This window comes from Saccopteryx bilineata, chromosome 4 (assembly GCF_036850765.1).
Source record: "Saccopteryx bilineata isolate mSacBil1 chromosome 4, mSacBil1_pri_phased_curated, whole genome shotgun sequence".
NCBI classification, from domain to species: Eukaryota; Metazoa; Chordata; class Mammalia; order Chiroptera; family Emballonuridae; genus Saccopteryx; species Saccopteryx bilineata.
This window is the reverse complement of record NC_089493.1, coordinates 1,825,418-1,846,819: the sequence shown is the minus strand read 5'-3', so window position 1 is coordinate 1,846,819 and position 21,402 is coordinate 1,825,418. Positions and strand designations below refer to the sequence as shown.

Sequence of the window (21,402 nt, the reverse complement as noted above, 5' to 3'; positions counted from 1 at the left end):
GACTTACCCATCACCTCACACTGACTGGGGTGTAGTGCAGCCGTCCCCTTCCCTGCCAGGGGCCTCTGCGTCACACCCTGGGGGCCTCCAGCACTAGGTTTGCGCAGGACGAGGCTCAGAGCTGGGGTGGCGGCAGCCAGCGGCTGGGAGAGGAATGCTTGTGATAGTAAGGGGCCCCGGGCGGCCCCCTCCCACGCGGTCCCTCCAGACCCTCTCCTGGCCTCTCTCATGCCCCATGCCCGGCTTGGCACTTACTTTGCTGTTTGAAATTTGCTTCTGGCAACTGTTGCCTTTCCTGCCTGGACAGAAGCCCCCAGAACCAGGGCTGGCCCGCTGGCCCCTGCCTGCGGCTCTGGCCTGCCAGTGGCCTGCCAACAGGGTCCAGAGGACAGTACTGGCCCACGGTCGAGGGGGTGATGCGGGCCCTCAAGAGCTCTAGCACAGTCTGGGGGCTTGTCCCTGGGCCCTGCCTCTGTGGTGCCGCCGTCACCAGGGGCCTCGCGTCTTCTGGGGCCACTTGTGCCAGGCAAGTGGCCAGAGTCTTTTGTCCCCTCAGTCCTGGAGTCATGCTGAGCTCTTCACAAGGGCTGGGCGAGGTCCAGAGAGCCCTTCTGTTTGGGGCACAGCCGAGGCGCACCTGCGGCCTTCTCCCCAGACCCATGGCTCCGGGGCCTGGTGGGGCCTGGTACACCCCTCACTGTGAAGGGGCCGCAGATCCAGGCGGGGTTTCTTTGCCTCACACAGCAGGAGCCTCTGTAGTTGAACGGACACCCTGGAACCCAGGCGTGGGCAGAGGAGGCGAGCCGCACCCTTGCGTGTGCACAGCCATTGTGCAGGAGGGGGGCTCCAGCTGCACCTACTCCCCCCCCCCGAGACAACGGGCTGAGGCGGGAACCCCAAACCAACTGCTCATCCACCTAGCACCCCTGGCCAGCACCAGGCCATGATTCTGGCGTGAGGACAGGAAAGCTGGGGGCTCGAGAGGTGACTGCTGTGGCCATGGGGGTGGTAGGAAGTGATCTCTGGCTCTGCCTTGGCATGGCCCTGACCCTCACCCGGTGAAGTCCTGGGTGGTCAAGGGGTGTGAAGGCCCTGGGTCTAGATTGCGGGTTTTAGAAGAAGGCCAGCTGCTGGGACCAAGGCTTACAGTGAGAGTGGACCCCCAGTGTTGAGACCACACACAGCCTGGCAGGCTGCCGCCAAGGGAGAGCCAGCAAGGAGGGGCAGCGGTTTGGGGGAGAGGGGAAGCTGGACAGGGCTGGGGTCAGCGTCCGTGTGCGTGCTGGGGCAGGTGCTGGGGCAGGTGTGTGTGTGCAGGCTTCACCTGTGTTGTTCCATCCTGCTTGGAACTCTGTGTCTGCCAAACACAGGCATTGGTGTGTTCTCCTTGTGTTGGAAGAGCTCTTACCCGGGGTCTGGTCAGAAGTCATGCGCCCCTTTCTCTGCCTCCCTGCCCGCCTTCCCAGTGGGGACTGTGTCCCGTGTGGCATCCTGTGCAGGCGCCTGCTGTGAGGCTGCTGGCCTGGAGATGCCACCCCCAGAGCCCCCGTGGTCAGGCCACAGGTGCCACATCCCCACGGGGGACTGCAGGAGTGTTATGACTGGCCCACAAGTCCTCGTCACCGAGTGTGCAGAGTTTGCAGCCAAGCCTGCATTGTGGGTGTCAGTGGGCAGTGAGGGGAGCAGGCAGGCTGCCAGGGGGCTTCCTATATGGCTGTGCCCACCCTGCGGGCAGCTCAGGGTCTCTGCACCGGACCCTCTGCTATTGGCCTCTAGGGTCACTGGGCCTCCTCTGCGGCGGATCCCTGCAGGTGGATGTTGTGGTCAGCCCACGGTTCTTCCTTGGGACCCCAGACCCTGGGCACAGGGTTCCCGGGGCTCTTTCTCCCTGCTAGATAGTGACTCCACGCTCCAGGCTCTCAGGGGCCTCCTCACAGCCCGCAGAGGCAGAGAAGCCATCTGAGACAGGGCTGCCCCGCCCATCTGGGATGGTTTATGGCCAGAGCGAAGCACCACAGATGCGCCTTAAACACAGGCATTTATCCCTCACGGTGCGGAGGCTGGAAGTTCAAGGTCAAAGGGCTGGCACGTCTGATGCCTGGGGAGGGCCATCCTTTTCCTGTGTCCTCACAAGATGAGAGGGGACAGGGAGCTCTCTGACCTCTTCTAAGGGAGCTCATCCCATCGTGAGGGCTCCCCCTCTCGGACCCACCAGCTCCTCAAGGCCCAGCCTCCTGGCCCATCACCTCAGAGGTTAGGTTTCAGTGTAGGGCTTTGGGGGACACGCAGTTCAGTCTACAGCGCCCATCATCTCCCCAGCATTTCGAGGACGTTCACTGGAGCTGAGCTGTTTCCCCCCTCCAGGCGCTTCAAAGTCTGCCCCCCACCCCGGCCCCTCAGACCCGACATTTGTGGACAGTGTTGTGGGTTCTCACCTGTGTGGGGCCTGTGGCCAGCAGAGCCCGCCACGCAGTGGTCCTGCAGCCATGTGAACCGGGTCGGGCCCCTTGATGACCTAGTGGTGTAGACAGCAGAGCTGCATGGAGCCCGCCCTGTTCCCCACCAGCCCCACCTGCTCCCCCCACCCCCGCCTGCGGTCCCTGCTTCAGCCATGCATTTTCTTTTCTCCTAGGGTCTGACACAGCCTGCTCATGTCCCCCCAGATGGCTATTCCCTGGGCCCAGCAGGGGCCAGTTCTGCCTGCCCCTGACCCAGCCCGGGAGAGGCGCCCTGTCCCAGGTGCCCGCGGTGGCCGTCTGTGCGGGCACGTGGCAGGGACTGTGCAGGCCGCCATGGGCCCCGCTCCCTGGCCCTCCTGGAACCCGTCACTGAGGACTGTCCCTGGCCCAGCCCAGGAGAGGCGCCCTGTCCCAGGTGCCCGCGGTGGCCGTCTGTGCGGGCACGTGGCAGGGACTGTGCAGGCTGCCATGGGCCCCGCTCCCTGGCCCTCCCGGAACCCGTCACTGAGGACTGTCCCTGACCCAGCCCGGGAGAGGCGCCCAGGCCCAGGTGCCCGCGGTGGCCGTCTGTGCGGGCACGTGGCAGGGACTCCGCAGGCCGCCATGGGCCCTGCTCCCTGGCCCTCCCGGAACCCGTCACTGAGGACTGTCCCTGGCCCAGCCCAGGAGAGGCGCCCTGTCCCAGGTGCCCGCGGTGGCCGTCTGTGCGGGCACGTGGCAGGGACTGTGCAGGCTGCCATGGGCCCCGCTCCCTGGCCCTCCCGGAACCCGTCACTGAGGACTGTCCCTGACCCAGCCCGGGAGAGGCGCCCAGGCCCAGGTGCCCGCGGTGGCCGTCTGTGCGGGCACGTGGCAGGGACTCCGCAGGCCGCCATGGGACCCGCTCCCTGGCCCTCCCGGAACCCGTCACTGAGGATTGTCCCTGGCCCAGCCCGGGAGAGGCGCCCAGGCCCAGGTGCCCGCGGTGGCCGTCTGTGCGGGCACGTGGCAGGGACTCCGCAGGCCGCCATGGGACCCGCTCCCTGGCCCTCCCGGAACCCGTCACTGAGGATTGTGCTGCCCAGGCTGGGACCGTGGTGTCCTCAGAGAAGGTCTGGCTGCCTGCCCGTGTGGCCTGGGGACATGCCTAGGACAGGCCGGACTGGGGGTGAGGCCAGGGCTTGTACTCTGAGCCCTCAGGAAAGCTGCATGCGGAACCAGGAAATGGGGTTCCTGCTTCGAGGCCCACCCCTGAGCGTGCCCATGTTCCTCCCACCCCACCCCCTGCCCCGTGGGAAGTCGGGGGAAGGACAGGAGATGCTAGGCTTGCAAGAAGCCCGAGAAGGCCATGGCCTGGACCCTGTCCAGGCAGACCCCCGGGCAGGCACTGGCCACACCCTCCCTGCCCTGGCTGATTCGCCTGGAGGAGGGCCCCCCGGGGCCATAGATCAGTCCACTGAGTCTCCAGTGGCAGGTCCAGGCCACAGGCCATGCAGGAGGGTCATCTGGTTCGACCGAGCCTGCATCCCAGCCCCCGTGGCCAGCTGCCATCCCCTGCGCCCAGTTTCCCGGAGGGGCCTGGGCTGTGTCTGCTATAGTAGAGCCCCTCGTGGGAAGTGGGAGGTCCTTGCTTACAGGAAAGCCCCAGGCCAGGGCCCCATCCTGCCAGGGAGAGCCCCATCAGCCCTGCCTGCCAGAGGCGAGCCCTGCAGCATTGCTGAGGTGCGCCTGTGGCCGAGGAGCCGCGGGTGACCTCTGGGGCCTCTGAGTCGCTGAGGCAGAGCAGGCAGGCCTGGGGTCGGGGGTGTCCTGGCGTGTGGGACCAGAGTGGGCGGTGGCCTCCGCATAGCAGTCTGGTCCCTGGCTGGCCGGAGCTGAGGTCGGGGTCTGTTTGCAGCATGGTCTGCACGGCCCCTCAGAACACTGCCCTCCATAGAGGCACGTCTCTCTGCAAGTGCCCAGCTGACCTGGCTGCCAGGGGCACTCAGGTCCTCCATGTGTGTGGCCATGCTGGCCTCTGACACTGCACCCCTTGCCCCCAGGGACTGGCTCCTCCACCCCCTCATTCCGCACGCTGGCCCCTGCTGGGGCTGGAAGGTGGGCTCAGAGCCACCAGCCGCCTGTCCCCCCCATCCCTCCCAGGGGGTTCCAGCCTCCAGAGATGAAACTTCTGAGTGTGTCTCGGCTCCTGTAGGAGCCAGCTGGCTTCACATGCTGGCCGGCAGGCACGCTGAAAAGACACCTGTGACCTTCTCCCCTAATTAGCAGAAAGCAGCCGTGTCCAGATAAGGCCCGACACCAGAGAAGGCTGGGCCGGGCCAGTGAGAACTGGCAGCTGGCCCAGGCCGTCGGAGAAAGGTGGCCAGCGCTGAGGATGTGGGCGGGCCTGGAGCCCTCCTCTCCTGCAGAGCCAGCTCAGGAGGACCAGGAGGACCAGACTGTGGTAGAGGACGTGCCTGGGGCCCAGGCAGCGGGCTGTGGGGGTGCCCCTTGGCCCCTGCCCCAGTCTTCTTCCCGGGCAGCTAATTCCAAAGCAGGCAGGGTATGGGGCCACCTGGCCAGCTGCCACCACAGAGCCCAGCTCCCACTAGGACAGACACGCAGCAGCACGGACAGGTCAGCCCTGGAAACGAAAGGCCCCTCAGTTCTCCCTCCTACAGACGCGCAGTCAGTGTGTGTGGGACCGCAGAGCCTGGCCCCGTGTCCCATGTCCCTGTGGGCCCAGAGGAGAACGGCAGAAGTCAGCGTCTCCTCACAGGGCCAGCCCGGGTACTGGTGCATTTTCCGGAAACCCATAACACTCTCCTTGCCGGACCCGTGCTGTCATGGCTGGGTGGTAGGGCCTGGTCAGGGCCCCTCCTTGGCTCATGTGCTCAGATGGCTGTGCCAGGCTTCCTGCTGCGCGTTGCCGGTGGGAACGTGAAGTGGCAGCTGCTTGGCCGGTTGCACAGTCACCAGGTGGCTCTGCACATCACTGTCAGAGGACTGAGAGCAGGGACTGAGACAGAGGCCTGTGCTCCGACGGCCTTCACAGTGGCCCAGAGCGCCCGGGGCGGTGAAGGCTCCAGCCTCTGGCTCTGCCCAGCGTGGCGTATTGCTCGGCCTTAAACAGGGAAGAAGGCCTAACGTGCCGCAGTGTGCTGGTTCCGGGGAAGGGGGCTGGGTGCGAAGGCCACGTGCTGTGTGCGCCCAGGGACGAGGACAGGGCAGACTGTGTGGGAGCCCGCTGGGCAGGAGGGGCCGGGTGCGAAGGCCACGTGCTGTGTGAGCCCAGGGACGAGGACAGGGCAGACTGTGTGGGCCCGCTGGGCAGGAGGGGCCGGGTGCGAAGGCCACGTGCTGTGTGAGCCCAGGGACGAGGACAGGGCAGACTGTGTGAGCCCGCTGGGCAGGAGGGGGCAGGCGGCAGCCGAGGGCCAGAGCTTCTTTCTGGGGTGAACTGAATGTTCTGGAATGAGAGGTGATGGCTGTTTAATGTGTGGACGTATTAAATGCTGCTGGCTTGTACTTGATAAAGTGGTGTGCATGGTCAGTTCTACGTGATGTATGTTTACCACCACAACACACACAAGAAAGCGGGGCAGGGACGCATCCAGATTCTAGGACACTGGCCGGACAGGCGAGTGGGTGTGGTTGTCCTGCTTGGACCCTGGGCTGCCAATGGCAGGCGCTGGGGCCATGGAACAGCAGGCTGACAGGCTTGGGGCATCTGCTGTGCTGTGGGCTTGGGGACACCTTGGGAACCAGACCCTTGTTGGGGGAGGTGGCAGGGACAATCCCCAGCCTGGACTGAGGGACTCAATGCCCCAACTCTCCACCAGGTGGCCAGAAGTCACAGGTGCACAGGGGAGGTGTCCTGAGCTGGCGTGGGGGACGGTGCCCAACTTGGGGGGTGCCCCGAGTTTCAGGGCCACAGGACTTCTGTGGCTCTGGCTTTCACTGCAGAAATGGCCCACTCGAGGCTGTAGGGGCCTGTGTACGGTGTGGGGAGCTCCCCTTTGTGGCTGTCCCGCAGTTCTGTGGGTCGTCCTGCGCTTCTCTGAGAGCCTTTGTCCTCGGGACGTCAGCCCTCGGTGTGCCCCCCCTGCGGCCACCTTCTCCGTCTAGGGCCCCTCTGGTTTGGTGTGCCCCCCCCCGCGGCCACCTTCTCCGTCCAGGGCCCCTCTGGCTTGGTGTGCCCCCCCCCGCGGCCACCTTCTCCGTCCAGGGCCCCTCTGGCTTGGTGTGCCCCCCCGCGGCCACCTTCTCCGTCCAGGGCCTCTCTGGCTCGGTGTGCCCCCCCCCGCGGCCACCTTCTCCGTCCAGGGCCCTCTCTGGCTCGGTGTGCCCCCCCGCGGCCACCTTCTGCGTCCAGGGCCCTCTCTGGCTTGGTGTGCCCCCCCGCGGCCACCTTCTCCGTCCAGGGCCTCTCTGGCTTGGTGTGCCCCCCCGCGGCCACCTTCTGCGTCCAGGGCCCTCTCTGGCTTGGTGTGCCCCCCCCCCGCGGCCACCTTCTCCGTCCAGGGCCCCTCTGGCTTGGTGTGCCCCCCCCGCGGCCACCTTCTCCGTCCAGGGCCCCTCTGGCTTGGTGTGCCCCCCCCCGCGGCCACCTTCTCCGTCCAGGGCCCCTCTGGCTTGGTGTGCCCCCCCGCGGCCACCTTCTCCGTCCAGGGCCTCTCTGGCTTGGTGTGCCCCCCCCGCGGCCACCTTCTCCGTCCAGGCCTCTCTGGCTCGGTGTGCCCCCCCGCGGCCACCTTCTCCGTCCAGGGCCTCTCTGGCTCGGTGTGCCCCCCCGCGGCCACCTTCTCCGTCCAGGGCCTCTCTGGCTCGGTGTGCCCCCCCCGCCGCCACCTTCTCCGTCCAGGCCTCTCTGGCTTGGTGTGCCCCCCCCGCGGCCACCTTCTCCGTCCAGGGCCCTCTCTGGCTCGGTGTGCCCCCCCCCCCGCGGCCACCTTCTCCGTCCAGGGCCCTCTCTGGCTCGGTGTGCCCCCCCCCCGCGGCCACCTTCTCCGTCCAGGGCCCCTCTGGCTTGGTGTGCCCCCCCGCGGCCACCTTCTCCGTCCAGGCCTCTCTGGCTTGGTGTGCCCCCCCCCGCGGCCACCTTCTCCGTCCAGGCCTCTCTGGCTTGGTGTGCCCCCCCCCCGCGGCCACCTTCTCCGTCCAGGGCCTCTCTGGCTTGGTGTGCCCCCCCCGCGGCCACCTTCTCCGTCCAGGGCTCTCTGGCTTGGTGTACCCCCCCCCCCGCGCCACCTTCTCCGTCCAGGGCCCTCTCTGGCTTGGTGTGCCCCCCCCGCGGCCACCTTCTCCGTCCAGGGCTCTCTGGCTTGGTGTACCCCCCCGCGCCACCTTCTCCGTCCAGGGCCCTCTCTGGCTCGGTGTGCCCCCCCCCCCCCCCCCGCGGCCACCTTCTCCGTCCAGGGCCTCTCTGGCTCGGTGTGCCCACCCCCGCGGCCACCTTCTCCGTCCAGGCCTCTCTGGCTTTGCTCGCAGGAGCGTCCACATTTCGGTCCTTGGAGGAGTGAGGGTCCTGCCCGGAGCCGGCCTCCTCAGCGGGCGAGCGAGCGAGTGAACGAGTGAAGGCGGAGTGAGGGCACACTCGCCCCGAGTGCACAGCGGGCCCAGGGCTCCGTCGCGGAGCAGCCCTGCTTGCTCGTTGGGCTGCGGAGCCCTGTTTGGGGAAAACCCCTCGTAGCCAGTGTTTAATCACAAGATAAAACCGAACACTGGTGGGAACGTAATAAAACGGGGCAGCCCCTGTGTGCAACAGCAGGGCTTCCTCAAGAAACTAAGCACAGAGTGACAGTGTGGCCCCGCCGTCCCCTCTGGGGTGTGTCCCAGAGGAGTAAAAGCAGTAACTCAGAGACACCCCCCCCCCACATTCACAGCGACATCAGTCACAGCCGCTGAAACGCCCACGATGGAGAGGTGGATAAACAAGACATGGTCCATTCACACGCAGAATGCAACTCGTCCTCTGTTCTTTTTATTTATTTTTATTTAATTTACTTTTTTTGGTAATGTAGACAGAGAGAGAGAGGGACAGACAGATAGGGACAGACAGACAGGAAGGGAGAGAGATGAAAAACATCAATTCTTTGTTGCAGTACCTTAGTTGTTCATTGATTGCTTTCTCATCTGTGCCTTGACCGCAGCCCTTCAGCAGACCGAGTAACCCCTTGCTCAAGCCAGCAACCTTGGGCTCAAGCTGGCGACCTTGGGGTCTCGAACCTGGGTCTTCCACATCCCAGTCCGATGCTCTATCCACTGCGCCACCGCCTGGTCAGGCTCATCCTGTGTCCTTAAAGAGGATGGACGTGCTGACACCTGCTATGGCAAGGACGGACTTAAGGACATCGGTATGAGAAATAAGCTGGTCAGGACATGTGCTGTGTGACCTACTGATGAGGTCCCTGCGGGAGTCAGACCCATCAGGACAGACAGGAGATGGGAGGGGCTGGGCTGGGGGAGGGGTGGGTTGGGGACCCATGGGGACAGGCTCAGCCTTACAGGAGGACAGGAGTCCGGCAGAGATGGGAGCACAGCAGTGTGAGTGTGCTCACTGCTGTCGTGCTGCACACTTACAGCGGTGAAACGGTTTTACCATGGTAGGAACAGAATCAGACATTGCCGGACGGTTCCCCAAGTCAGGCTGTGACCATTAACTTCCCTCCCCAGGGAGAAATTTAAACCAAACCGGTGGTGTTGATCAGTGCTGGCGTTGCTAGGCTGTCTGGGCTCTGGGTTCCTGCTCAGAGTGGGGCGTGGTCTCCAAGCCTCTAGCCCAGCCCAGGCCTCGCCCACCGCCCCTCTGTGGGGTAGGGCTCCCCGTCCTCACAGCTCACTCCTGGGGTAGGGCTCCCCGTCCTCACAGCTCACTCCTGGGTAGGGCTCCCCGTCCTCACAGCTCACTCCTGGGGTAGGGCTCCCCGTCCTCACAGCTCACTCCTGGGTTCAGGGACCCCATGGTGCTCTGCCCAGACTCAGACCCAGCAGAGGGCCTGTCCCCGCCCAGCGCCCTCTGGGGCCCTCCTGTGGCTGAGTGAAGCTTGGACCCAGACTGCCTCTGCTGGCCTCGACTCTTCCTGGACGCGCTGCACCCCACCCCCCGTGTTTGGTTTGTGTCACATGCGCTGGGACGAGGGGGTCAGTCTTCCGGGAGAAAACAGCTGCTTTGTGCTGCTTCAGGCCCTGTCCGCCCTCAGAGGACTTGTCTCCCTACAAAGGAGGAGGCTGTGCAGGTGGGTGGTCAAGGCCTTTGTTCTGGGTCACAGCGTGGGTGCCGGCCAGGCTTCTAGGGGCAGGCAGGGAGCAGGCGTGCATGTGGGGTGCGCAGTCTGGACTTGGGAGGGGCGATGGGAATACCTCACAGACCTTGTGTGGGTAAGAATTTCTGCAAAACCAGGTTTCCGTAAACTTTCTGAAATGTCACTTGTTCTGTAACTCACAAAATTCTGGGGTGCCAGGGTGTGGTGCCCCCCACTGGTGTCACTGCCCTGGAGACCAGAACAATGCTGTCCCCTACCCTCTCCAAGGTGCCTTCCCTGACCTCAGGGTCCCCACCATAGCCTGACCCCACTGCAGGGCCCCTTGTCCCGGCCCCCCAGGCTGTGCGTATTCCCCCCATGGGACTTTGTTGCATGACCCCCAGTGGAAGCCCCTGCTGCTCCTCCCATCCCCAGGACTCTCCCCACACACTGTTCCTCTGCCGACTCTCTGTCCCAGAGACCCAGGGTTCGGGGTCCATTCACCCCTGACTCCATGGGGTCCAAGCCCAGTCTCCACCAGTGATGGTCAGCTCCAGAGTGGATGTGGCCAGCCACGGGAACCCCCTTCCCCAGGATGCTGTCTCCCCACCCTATCCTACCCCCAGCTGCCAGCACCGCCCCCTCCCGCAGGCTCTGGCCCCCAGAGCGCGATCTTCCAGCCTCTGTCCAGCAGCCAGGCCAGCCCTTCTCCTGCCCAGGCTGGACCTGGGTGAGGACCAGCCCCGGAGGTCTGTCTCCTCCCGAATGGGGCTGGCACTGCCTGGAGCAGGCCATGGCCTGTGGTGCCCCACGCTCTGAAAGGCCCGGTAACACGCTGGGCCACAGTACCAGGTATTGGCACCAAGAAAGACCTCCAGGCAGGGCCTTGGTGCCGGCTGGGCCACCGGCGTCCTGAGAGCCCGCCTGGTGGCAGGAGGTGGCTGTGCGGAGGTCACGCCTGCCTCCAGCTCAGCCACAGGCCTCCCTGCAGCTCTGCTGGCCTCATGCCTACTTCCCGCAGGCACTCCCCAGCCCCTGCGCCGCGCATTCTCGGGGACGTGCTTTCCCCACCCCCCTCAGGGTCTAGCTGGCCTGTGGCCCGAGCTCTTCCTGGGCGTTCATGGCCCCTGGTGCCCAGAGGTGGTGTCCCTGACCAAGAGCACCCGTCTTTCCTCCCACCGAGGACGTGTCGATGAGCCGTTTAACTGGATGCCACGGAAAGGGGAGGTGTACTGTCCCTCTCCCCACTTAGGCAGAGTGGGACCAGCTGTTCTGAAAAGGCCGTCAGACCCAATTGCCAGGAAAGACAACAGGTCTCAGATGTGCGCCCAGTTCTGACAAATGACCAGGAAGTGCCCCTGGACTTACTTGGATGAAGAGGGACCCTGGGCGACTGGCGGGCGCTTGAAGCCCGTCTGTGGTGAGGTCTTGTGAACTGGGTGCCAAGCCGGGCTAGGGGCTGGGGGAGCCCGAGCGAGTCAGGTGGACCCTGCGGAAAGTGAAAGCCCCGTGTTGATGTCACAAGTGGTGTCGATTCTGAAAAGGGAAACTTCTTTGTTTCCTTGCAGATGTTAGTGCCCTGGCCGGATAGCTTGGTTGCATAGAGCATCGTCCCAAAGCATAGATGTTGCCGGTTTGATTCCCAATCAGGGCACATGCAGGAACGAATCGATGTTTCTCTCTTTCTCTCTCTCATATCAACAAATAAAAACATAAAAAGTAAATGCCAGTGTTAGAGATGAGAGGACAAGCATCCAGTCACAGGAGTTTCTGAGTCGAGTTATGTAAGAACCGAGTGAATGAAAAGAAAATAGAGGAACAGAGATAATAAAGAATAAAACTGGGTGAGATAGCGAACCATGTTGAACACAAGGAAAGCCAGAAGCCATGGGGCTTTGGAGGAGCCTTTAGGAAGGGGACCACACAGAGGGGACAACCCCAGGGCAGCTGCAGAGGGGGGTCTGGGGAGAGGCAGGTGTAAAGCCTGAGAGCAGTGCGGACGTTGTCAGTGTGGAAACTTGGCGAGTAGGATAATTTTGTAGAAAAATGTGAATTATTAGTCAACTTGGTAACATAGAAAATGCAGAAGAGACTAATGTTGTGAAAGCCTTCTGTCTCTTTTCCCCAAGGACATCAAATGGTTTTATTGGTGAATTTTACCAAATCTTCAGGAGACAAGCCCGCTCTTGTATGAAGTGTTCCAGAGATTTGAAAGAAGTTAAAAAAGAAGCTGGCCCTGGCCCTGGCCGGTTGGCTCAGTGGTAGAGCGTTGGCCTGGCTTGCAGGAGTCCCGGGTTTGATTCCCGGCCAGGGCACACAGGAGAAGCGCCCATCTGCTTCTCCACCCCTCCCCCTCTCCTTCCTCTCTGTCTCTCTCTTCCCCTCCCGCAGCCAAGGCTCCATTGGAGCAAAGATGGCCCGGACGCTGGGGATGGCTCTGTGGCCTCTGCCTCAGGCACTAGAATGGTTCTGGTTGCAACAGATGGGCAGAGCATCGCCCCCTGGTGGGCATGCCAGGTGGATCCCAGTCGGGCGCATGCAGGAGTCTGTCTGACTTCCTCCCTGTTTCCAATTTCAGAAAAATACAAAAAAAAAAAAAAAAAAAAAAAGCTGGCCCTGGCCGGTTTGCTCAGTGGTAGAGCATTGGCCCAGTATGTGGATGTCCCAGATTTGATTCCCTTTCAGGGCACACAGGAGAAGTACCCATCTGCTTCTCCACACCACCCCCCCTTCTCTTTCTCTCTCATCTCCTCCCCTCCTGCAGCCATGACTTGATTGGAGTGAGTTGGCCCTGGGCTCTTGAGGATGGCTCCATGGCCTCTGGCTCAGGCACTAAGAAGAGTTCAGTTGCTGAGCAACAGAGCAGAAATGGGTAGAACATTGGCCCCTAGTGAAGTTGCCAGGTGGATCCCATGTGGGTGTCTGTCTCTGTTTTCCCTCCTCTCTGAATAAAACAGAAAAAAGAAATCTGAAAAAAAAAAAAGGCAAGGCTAGCCCTTTTACAAGGACAGCAAAATCGTGAAAACACCCACAGCTAGCACAAGGCGAGAGAGCAGAGACCTCAACCTGAAAATCATAACTAAAATGACCCAAGAATGCCTGCAAAGCACACCCGGGAAGAGGAATCACCTCTAGGATATGGGTGATTCATTCAACATCAGTTCCTGGTGGTGGTTTTTTGTTTTTTTTTTAAAAAGACAGAGAGTCAGAGAGAGGGATAGACAGGGACAGACAGACAGGAACGGAGAGAGATGAGAAGCATCAATCATTAGTTTTTCGTTGCGCGTTGCGACTTCCTAGTTGTTCATTGATTGCTTTCTCATATGTGCCCTGACCGCGGGCCTTCAGCAGACCAAGTAACCCCTTGCTGGAGCCAGCGAACCTGGGTCCAAGCTGGTGAGCTCTTTGCTCAAACCAGATGAGCCCACGCTCAAGCTGGCGACCTCGGGGTCTCGAACCTGGGTCCTTCCACATCCCAGTCCAACGCTCTATCCATTGCGCCACCGCCTGGTCAGGCCAGTTCCTGTTTTAATTTCTCGCATTCACACATTGAAGGAGAAAGAGAGCAGCTTGTCCAGAAAAGGCTTGGGATGAGACCACACATGCGTTCTTGGGGAGGTGGAGACACCTGGGGCCGGCTGAGAAGCTGCTGACCAGCACCGTCTCTCTCGCGGTAGTCTGTGTCATCAGCTGTTTGTACATCCATCCGTTCCCTTAAACTCACTGCTGCGGTCCCACTAACTCCCACGTTAGTGCAGCCACAGCCATGTCCATCCCTGTGCTGGTCCTGCGTCCTGGGCTGCTGTCCATGCGTCCTGAAACATTAGGAACATGGCCCTGGCTGGTTGGCTCAGTGGTAGAGCGTTGGCCCAGAGTGTGGAAGTCCTGGGTTCGATTCCTAGTCAGGGCACACAGGAGAAGCGACCAGGGCACCCCCCACCTCTTTTCTCCCACAGCCAAGGCTCCATTGGAGCGAGTTGGCCCTGGGCACTGAGGATGGCTCCATGGCTTTTGCCTCAGGCGCTAAAAATGGCTCGGTTGCCAAGCATGGCCCCATATGGGTAGAGCATCTCATAGGGGGCTTGCTGTGTGGATTCTGGTCGGGGCGCATGTGGGAGTCTGTCTCTCTGTCTCCCCTCTTTTCACTTAAAAAGAAAAAAAGAAACATTAGGAATGGGACCTGTAAAAGCAAGGAAAAGAAAGGTGACTTTAGTATTATTCTTGAGGTCCTGGGCAGAGCAACTAGACACCGAAGGTAAACAGGGTTGGGCGGAAAGAAAGAAAGAGGCGTCCCTGTTCAGATGGACACTGTAAGAGTGTGAGGTTGGAGCCAGTGAGCATTCTGGAAGTCTGGCTGACACAGACCTACTGACCGCAGTGCTGAGACACCCGCAGTCATCGATTTGAAAATACGAGAACAGTGCCGCTCGGGGCAGCAGCAACAGCTCTGGGACTTCCCTGAGCAGAGGACATTCAGGACTTTCCCAGGTGACATGCGGAGCCTCTCACGTGGGGTCATCTGCAGCCGAGTAAGGAGAGGAAGAGGCTCCATGACCTAAAGACCTCCGTTCTCCCTAAGTGCAATTAATCGGACATTACAAAATCCCACGCGGGAACAGAACTCAGTGTGCTAACTCTGAAGTTATTCAAAACAAACAAGCAACGTGAAAAACGAATTGTGTTTGCGTGAGGGAGTTTCCTTTGCCGGTAGGCATTCATGTCAGTGAGCCACCCTGGTTAGCACTGTGACGCCGGCAGAGGCACAGACAGATTGATCTGTGGGACAGGGGAGCACCCGAGAGCTGGCCTCGCTTGGGGACTGGCCCCTCAGTGCTCTGGGGACAACGGGCCGCCACACAGGAAACAATAGGACCAGGTCACTGTCTCCCAGCACACAGCCAACTGCCCCAAATAGACGGAGGACCTCACTGGAACTAAAGAACATGGTATCCGGGAAGCTGTGTCACAGAAGATGCGCGTTTAATTATGCAGACACCTTTCTGCAGCCCATTTACGGGAGTCTGTCTGCCTGCCTCCCCGTTTCCAACTTCAGAAAAATACACACACACACAAAAAAAATGAGGCCCAGCCCAACATGACTGTGCCCGTACGAGAGACGGGGACACAGGCCAGGTGTCCGTGCTCAGGGAGGGACTGGCAGTCTGCTAGCCCAAGGGAGCCCTGGACAGACCCTCCTCACGACAGGTACCTAGCCCTGCGCACACCTCGTCCTGGCTGCTAGCCTCCAGACACGAAAATGACTGGGAGCCCGCTGTCTGTGCCCGAGGAAACCAGCGGTGACATGTGGCAGCCAACACCTGCTGGGCCAGTGGGGGTGCACGTTAACCCCGTGGCCTGGGAGGAGCTCTGTGGTGGACCCAGCCAGGTCCCGACCGCCCGGGGTGGGCTCGGCAGCCCCCTCGGTGGGTGATGTCACACGGCCTGGGAGGAGCTCTGTGGTGGACCCAGCCAGGTCCCGACCGCCCGGGGTGGGCTCGGCAGCCCCCTCGGCGGGCGATGTCACACGGCCTGGGAGGAGCTCTGTGGTGGACCCAGCCAGGTCCCGACCGCACGGGGTGGGCTCGGCAGCCCCCTCGGCGGGCGATGTCACACGGCCTGGGAGGAGCTCTGTGGTGGACCCAGCCAGGTCCCGACCGCACAGGGTGGGCTCAGCAGCCCCCTCGGCGGGCGATGTCACACGGCCTGGGTGGACACGTGGGCCACAGCGTGCTTGTACGCTTCAGTTACCGGTGATGTAAAAATATTAGATAGAAAGTTCCAGAGATGAACAATTCATGAGCTTTAAATGCACTGTTCGGAGGGCGTGATGAACTCCCGCTGTTCCCCTCTCCCCTGGACGTGACTCGGCACTGTGTCCAGCATCTCCACGCTGGGCAGGCTCCCGACCCGTTACTGACATAGTGGCCATCTCCCTGGTAACATCACTGTCCGGTTCTGCAGTGCAGGGCTCACTGACCTCACTGCACATCGTAATGTCCCCGAAGCGCAGGACCAGGGTCACTGCCGTCTGGGGTGCTGCAGGAGAGACCGCGCCCGCAGTAAGACGCTCAGAGGGGCAGGCCGCAGTCGCGTGACCTTATCACAATGTTACAACTTCTGCCTTGTGGTGGTTCGTTTCTCACTGTGCCTGACTTACACGTTAAGCTCTATGGAGACGTGTGTGCACGGGAAAAAGCATGTACAGGGATCAGTGCTACGTGCAGTTTCAGGAGCATGTTCCCGTGTATGAGGGGGTGGACACGATGGTCATTGGGACAGCCTGCTGGGCCCTCTGTGCGGTGGCTGTGAGCACAGTGAAGACAGACAGGGCAGGCAGGCAGGGGATGCATGTCTGCTCTGCCACCCAGCGTCATCGGCTCTGAAAGAAACCAGGGGTCACTGGAAAGAGCCCTCCTAGGTCACTGGCTTGAGCGCAGGCTCACCAGCCTGAGCCATGGGATCAAAGACATGCCCCCATGGTTGCTGGCTTGAGCCCAGAGGTCACTCACTGGCTTGAGCAAGGGGTCACTGGTTTGGTTGGAAGCCCTTGGTCAAGGCACGTGTGAGAAAGCAATCAGTGAACAACTAAAGTGACGCACTGGGAGTTGGCGTTTGTCTGCAGCTCTGATCTGAGCCCAGTCAGCCCCAGGATCTGGCTCAGAACACTGGATAGCTCTGCCCTGAACCAGCGCCCTCAGGGTCCTGGGCTGTCACCATCCCTGCCCCTCCTGTGGGTCTCCATCCGACAGACTGCAGTGGTACAGGAGTGGGCCAGGACGCAGGGGCCGCCAGCCTCACTCCCGGCATTGTGCCTCCCCAGCCCGGTGTTGAGGTTTTCGTTTTGTTTCAGCCGTGTCATGGTCTCTCGTGGTCTTGGCCTTGTGAAGATAGGTTCTTGTAATTGTTTTCCATTTGTGTGTCCTTTTTGGTGAAGTGTCTCTTTAAGTTTTTGGCCCATTTTATTTGATTTTAAAACTTTTCTCAGTGACAGCTTACATTCAGTATCATTCTGTATCAGTTTCAGGTGTACATCCTGGTGGTTAGACAGTCATGTACGTTACAAAGTGTCCCCCTGTGTTTCAGGTACCCACCTGGCACCGTACGTAGTGATGATAGTATTATTGACTGTATTTCCTAGGCCGTACTTTACATCCCTGTGACTGTTCTATAATCACCAATCTGTACTTCTCTTTTTTTGTTGTAGTTATTTTAGTTTTAGTGAGTGTAGGGGAGGCAGAGACAGACTCCCGCATGCGCTCTGACCGAGATCCACCCAGCAAGTCCACCAGGAGGCAATGCTCTGCCCATTTGGGGTGTTGCTCAGCAACCAAGCTCTCCTTAGCACCTGAGGCAGAGGCCGTGGAGCCACCCTCAGCTCCTGGGGCCAACCCTCTCCAATTGAGCCATGGCTGCAGGAGGGGAGGAGCAGAGGGAGAGAAGCGAGAGGGGGAGGGGTGGAGAAGCAGGTGGGCGCTTCTCCTGTGTGCCCTGACCAGGAATTGAACCTGGGACTTCCACAAGCCAAGTCGATGCTCTACCACTGCGCCAACCGGCCGGGGCCAATCTGTACTTCTCAATCTCTTCACCTTTTTCACCCCCAGCCCCCTCCCCTCTGGCTGCCACCTGTCAGTTCTCCACCGAGTTGTTGATTTTAATTTTGTTAAACTTTGACAGTTCTTTATACATTTTGGATAAAACCCTTTGTCAAATATGTGATTTGCGAATATGTTCTCCCACCCTCAGCTTATCTTTCATTCTCTTAATGTGTTCATAGCAAAGTTTTATGCTTTGGTGAGGCCCAACTCATCAGACTGTCTCTCTGCCATTAGCCTGTACGTGTTACCTTGTCGGCATCTCTGCTGTGATCATGCGTCCACAGCACGTCTCCCTGTCGGCGGGCGAGGCCCCACCTACCCCGTTCTCTGTTTTTCAGTATTTTTATTATTCTGGTTCTTTTGCCTTTCCGTAGAACATTTAAAATAGGCAGAAGGCGCGCTGTGGTTCGTTGGGAGTGCGTTCTGTCTGCAGGGTTGGGCCGGGGAGCCGCAGGTTGGCTGATCCTCGCTTCAGCGTGGGAGTTTGCAGCCCAGATCCGGCATTGGTTTTGTTAGATGTAGGCACACTATTTGTGTTCGTAGTTTGGAGTCATTATAAAGGAAAGTTTTAAAAATTGACTTGCAGTTGTTTGTTGCTGGTTTGCAGAAATATGGTTGCTTTCCACGTGTGGGACTTGCATTGTGATCTTACTAAAAAGTTCACTTGTTTGGGGACAGTCTACAGAGACCCCAGGTTGTCGGTCATCAGGAAGAGCTCTGCTATTTCTTTCCAAGCGTCTGCTTTTTCTTGCCCATTGCTCTGAGCAGGCCTGCCCTGTCCCCGTCCCTGGGGACAGCATGGTGTCAGCCGGGTCCGCTCTGTCAGGGTCAGTGAGTTCCCTTCCATTCTTAATTCATGGGGGGGGGTCCTTCATCACAAATGTCTGTGAATTGTGTCAGAAGATTTCTCTGGCTCAGTCGAGATTTCCTGGTTTCACCTACTAGTGTGGAGATGGGTTGATTTCCAAGTGTTGAGCCAGCCTTGCATCCCTAGACTAGTCCCCCACTCCGTGCTGTGTCCCTCACCATGCGTTCTGTGTGTGGGGGTGAAGGTGTTCCAGCCTGTACTCGTGAAGGGATCGATCTTCTTTCTTGTGCTTTTTTTTTCTGGTGATGGGTGACTGCTCACCCCCGTCTGGTGAGTTGAAAAGTAGATCTTCTGTTTCCTGGAGGATCTTATGGAGAGGGGTGTTATTTCTTCCTTTACCATCTGGTTAGATTCGCCTGGGGTTTTCTCTTTTGGATGGTTTTAACTGTTCATGTACTGTCTATAAAGGATTGGGCTGCTGAGACCGTCTCCTCGTCCTGGTGAGTTTGGATGCTTTGCCTGTCCAGGAATCAGTGTGTTTTTGTCCCGAGATCTCAAAGCCATGTGCTCGCGAAGTCATCCCTCGTGAGCTGTGCTCACTCTGGTGCCTCTCATTGCCATGGTGACAGCCCTTCTCTTTCAGTTTTTCCTTTTTTCTCTTTTTGACAGGAGGTGTTCTTTTAGTTTTTTTTTTTTTTTTTTTTTTTTTTTTTTTTTACCAATTTTATTGATCTTCCCAAAGAACCCGCTTTTGGTGTGATTTTTCTCTCTTGGTTTTCTGTCTTCACTTTGGGCCTGACTTGCTCTTTTCCTCGCGCCTGACGGTGCCGAGCTGAGAACTCTTCTCCAGGGCGAGGCTCAGCCCTGCGGCCCCCTCCGCTCCGCCTCTGGTGCCCACGGAGCTGCGCACGGACATCCCGCCCGGCCCCCTCCGCTCCGCCTCTGGTGCCCACGGAGCTGTGCGCGGACATCCCGCCCGGCCTGCGCCCTCCGTTCTCTGGTGCCCACGGAGCTGCGCGCGGACATCCCGCCCGGCCTGCGCCCTCGTTCTCTAGCTGCGCTGGCCCCTCCCCAGCTGCCCTCCTAGTGCTGATTTCTAGTGGGCTCCTATGTGTGGTCAGACAGCCACATGCTTCATGTGATCTCAGTTCTTTAAACGTGCGCACGTTGTTCTGTGGCCCGGGCCGCAGCCGTCCTGGGGGGCACTAACTCCTTCAACCCGTCTCCTCCTCCGTCTTGTCTCCCTCTGGCCCATCATGTCCTCCTGCTCCGGTCACAGACAGAGACCAGAGTATGGGTGTGTGGTGGGTGGGCGGGGCCTGCGGGCAGGGCCGCTGGTGCCCTCATAGCTGGGGGCCTGGGCCCTGGGGCCTCACTGGGCTACCGCCCTTCTGCCTGCCTGTCCACCGACCTCACCCAGCCACCTTTAGGAGAGGGAGGCCTGCCCTCCGGGACCCTCCAGAGAGGGGTGCCAGCCGGCTGCTTGGGGTGCTGAGGGGCACCCGCCATGTGCTGTGACTGAGGTTGGCTCCCAGCCTTTCTGGGCCTGGGCAAGGGGCTCCTGGGAGACTTGGCGGCCAGTCTGCCATGGTGCCAGAGGGCAGAGGTAGTCCAGCTGCTGCGGAGACCTTCCTGGGGCTCGTGGGGTGGGGACATGGTCACTGCTGAGCAGTCTGTGTCCTTGCAGGTTGTGCAGCCTGACCTTGAAGAAGCTGGTGGTCTTCAGGGAGCTAGAGAAGGAGCTCATCTCGGTGGTGGTTGCCGTGAAGATGCAGGTGAGGTCTCCCTCGGCCCGGTGCTGGGCCCCGGTGCCCAGGAGCTGCGAGGGCGAGCTGTGCCAATGGCCGGGGCTGTGTGTCCAGGGCCAGCGGAGCCTCTGCCTGGGAGATAGGCCCGGTGCTCTGGCGGGATTGGAACCCTCCTGGGCACGGCCCTGTCTCCTGAGAAGAGAGGGCAGACGGGCATCCCCCGGGCAGAAGTGTGGCGGCCCTCCCTGCGCCCCGTGCCCCGTGCTGTCACCTGCCAGCCCCCAGCCCGGGCCCGGGCCCGCGTCCCTCACCTCTTCCTCTGGGGCCTTGGTGCTCCCCCCCAGCTCACCGGTTCCTGTTGGGCTTGAGCAAGTCACGGTGTGTGAGGAGGGCCCGTTAGCCGTGTGGCCTGCCTGGGCCTTCTTGGGGGCCGCTGGGTTCCAGATCTGCTCCCCAGGGTGGGCGGTGGCTCTCAGCCGTGGTTGTGCAGCTGGTACCTTCGGTGGCCGCCCCCCCACAGGTGTGGGGCCGTGTGTAGGTCCATCTCTCCACCTCCCCCAGTGCCAGCTCCACACCACGTGTGGCAAGGGCCTGCTTTGCCCTCAGTGCCAGGTGCTGAGGCCCCTTTGCAGCTTGCGTGGGTGCTCGGGGTCGGCTGTGGCTCCTGACGCAGGATCACCAAAACCCCGCCTGCACCTGCTAGGCTCACCTCCAGACTGAGCTCAGGTCAGAGCAAGGAGCCATGAGATCTGTCTTGCTTTTCCTGTCAGTTGCCACCACCCAAAGTATTAACTCTTTTATATAAAGATCTGAAGAAAAAAAAAAAGATCTGAAGAAATCCTTTTCCTCACCAAGGTGCTCTTGTAAGTTCTCAACATCAAAGCAAGCCTTGCATGCTGGGGCCTGAGGAAGGTGCCCTGCCTCGGGGGAGCCGGCCCTGCCTGTGCTGGGGCCCGGGGAAGGTGCCCTTGCCTGTGCTGCGAGGCCACAGCAGATCTGGCCTCCGGGCAGGGAGGGCTCGGTCTCATCAGGCCTTCAGAGAGAGATAGAGTTGACCCAACTCTGGCCTCTGAATTGGGCGCTGTTGACCTCTGACACCAGCGGCCTGCCCACACTCTGGCCCTGTTTCCTGACCCCCTTCCTCCAGCTGTCTATCTCCCTGGTCCGGCCCTAGACCCTGTCACCCTGAGACTCAGCCTCCAGGAGCAGGCCCCAGGCCCCCGGGAGCACCCTGCCTCTCAGCCCCCCACCCCAGAGGTCCCCATTGACTGGCTGCCTCTCTTTCGGCCCCTCTCCTGGCTGGTCAGCTGCACCCAAGGGGCTGGGCAGTGCTGGGCCGCTCGTGGCCAGGCCACCTACCACATTCCTTTCTGTTCTTGGCTACTCCTGTCCCCTTGGTCCTTGCCCGAGCTGAGGCCTGTGTGTCAGTTCCCAGAGGAGGCGAGTATGCTGGCGTTCTTCACGGGCCTGAGTCTGCTCCTGTGCCCACCGCCCACCGGGCCCCGGCGCGGCCCTCCTTCCCGGGCAGCCGGTCAGGTCCTCTGAGGAGCCGACACTCGTATGCGGTCAGGTGTCCAAGAAATTTGGGGA

General features: G+C 60.8%; 1 protein-coding gene across 4 annotated transcripts in view; it reads left to right on the top strand.

Annotated features, from left to right (window-relative positions):
- Nucleotides 1-21,402, top strand: part of PACS2 (phosphofurin acidic cluster sorting protein 2) — a 56,720-nt gene that overhangs the window by 10,395 nt on the left and 24,923 nt on the right. For all 4 annotated transcript variants that reach the window (XM_066275854.1, XM_066275852.1, XM_066275853.1 and 1 more), the window contains exon 2: nucleotides 19,752-19,839. In XM_066275854.1, coding sequence (XP_066131951.1) covers nucleotides 19,752-19,839 — 88 coding nt within the window. The remainder of the gene's footprint in view (nucleotides 1-19,751; nucleotides 19,840-21,402) is intronic.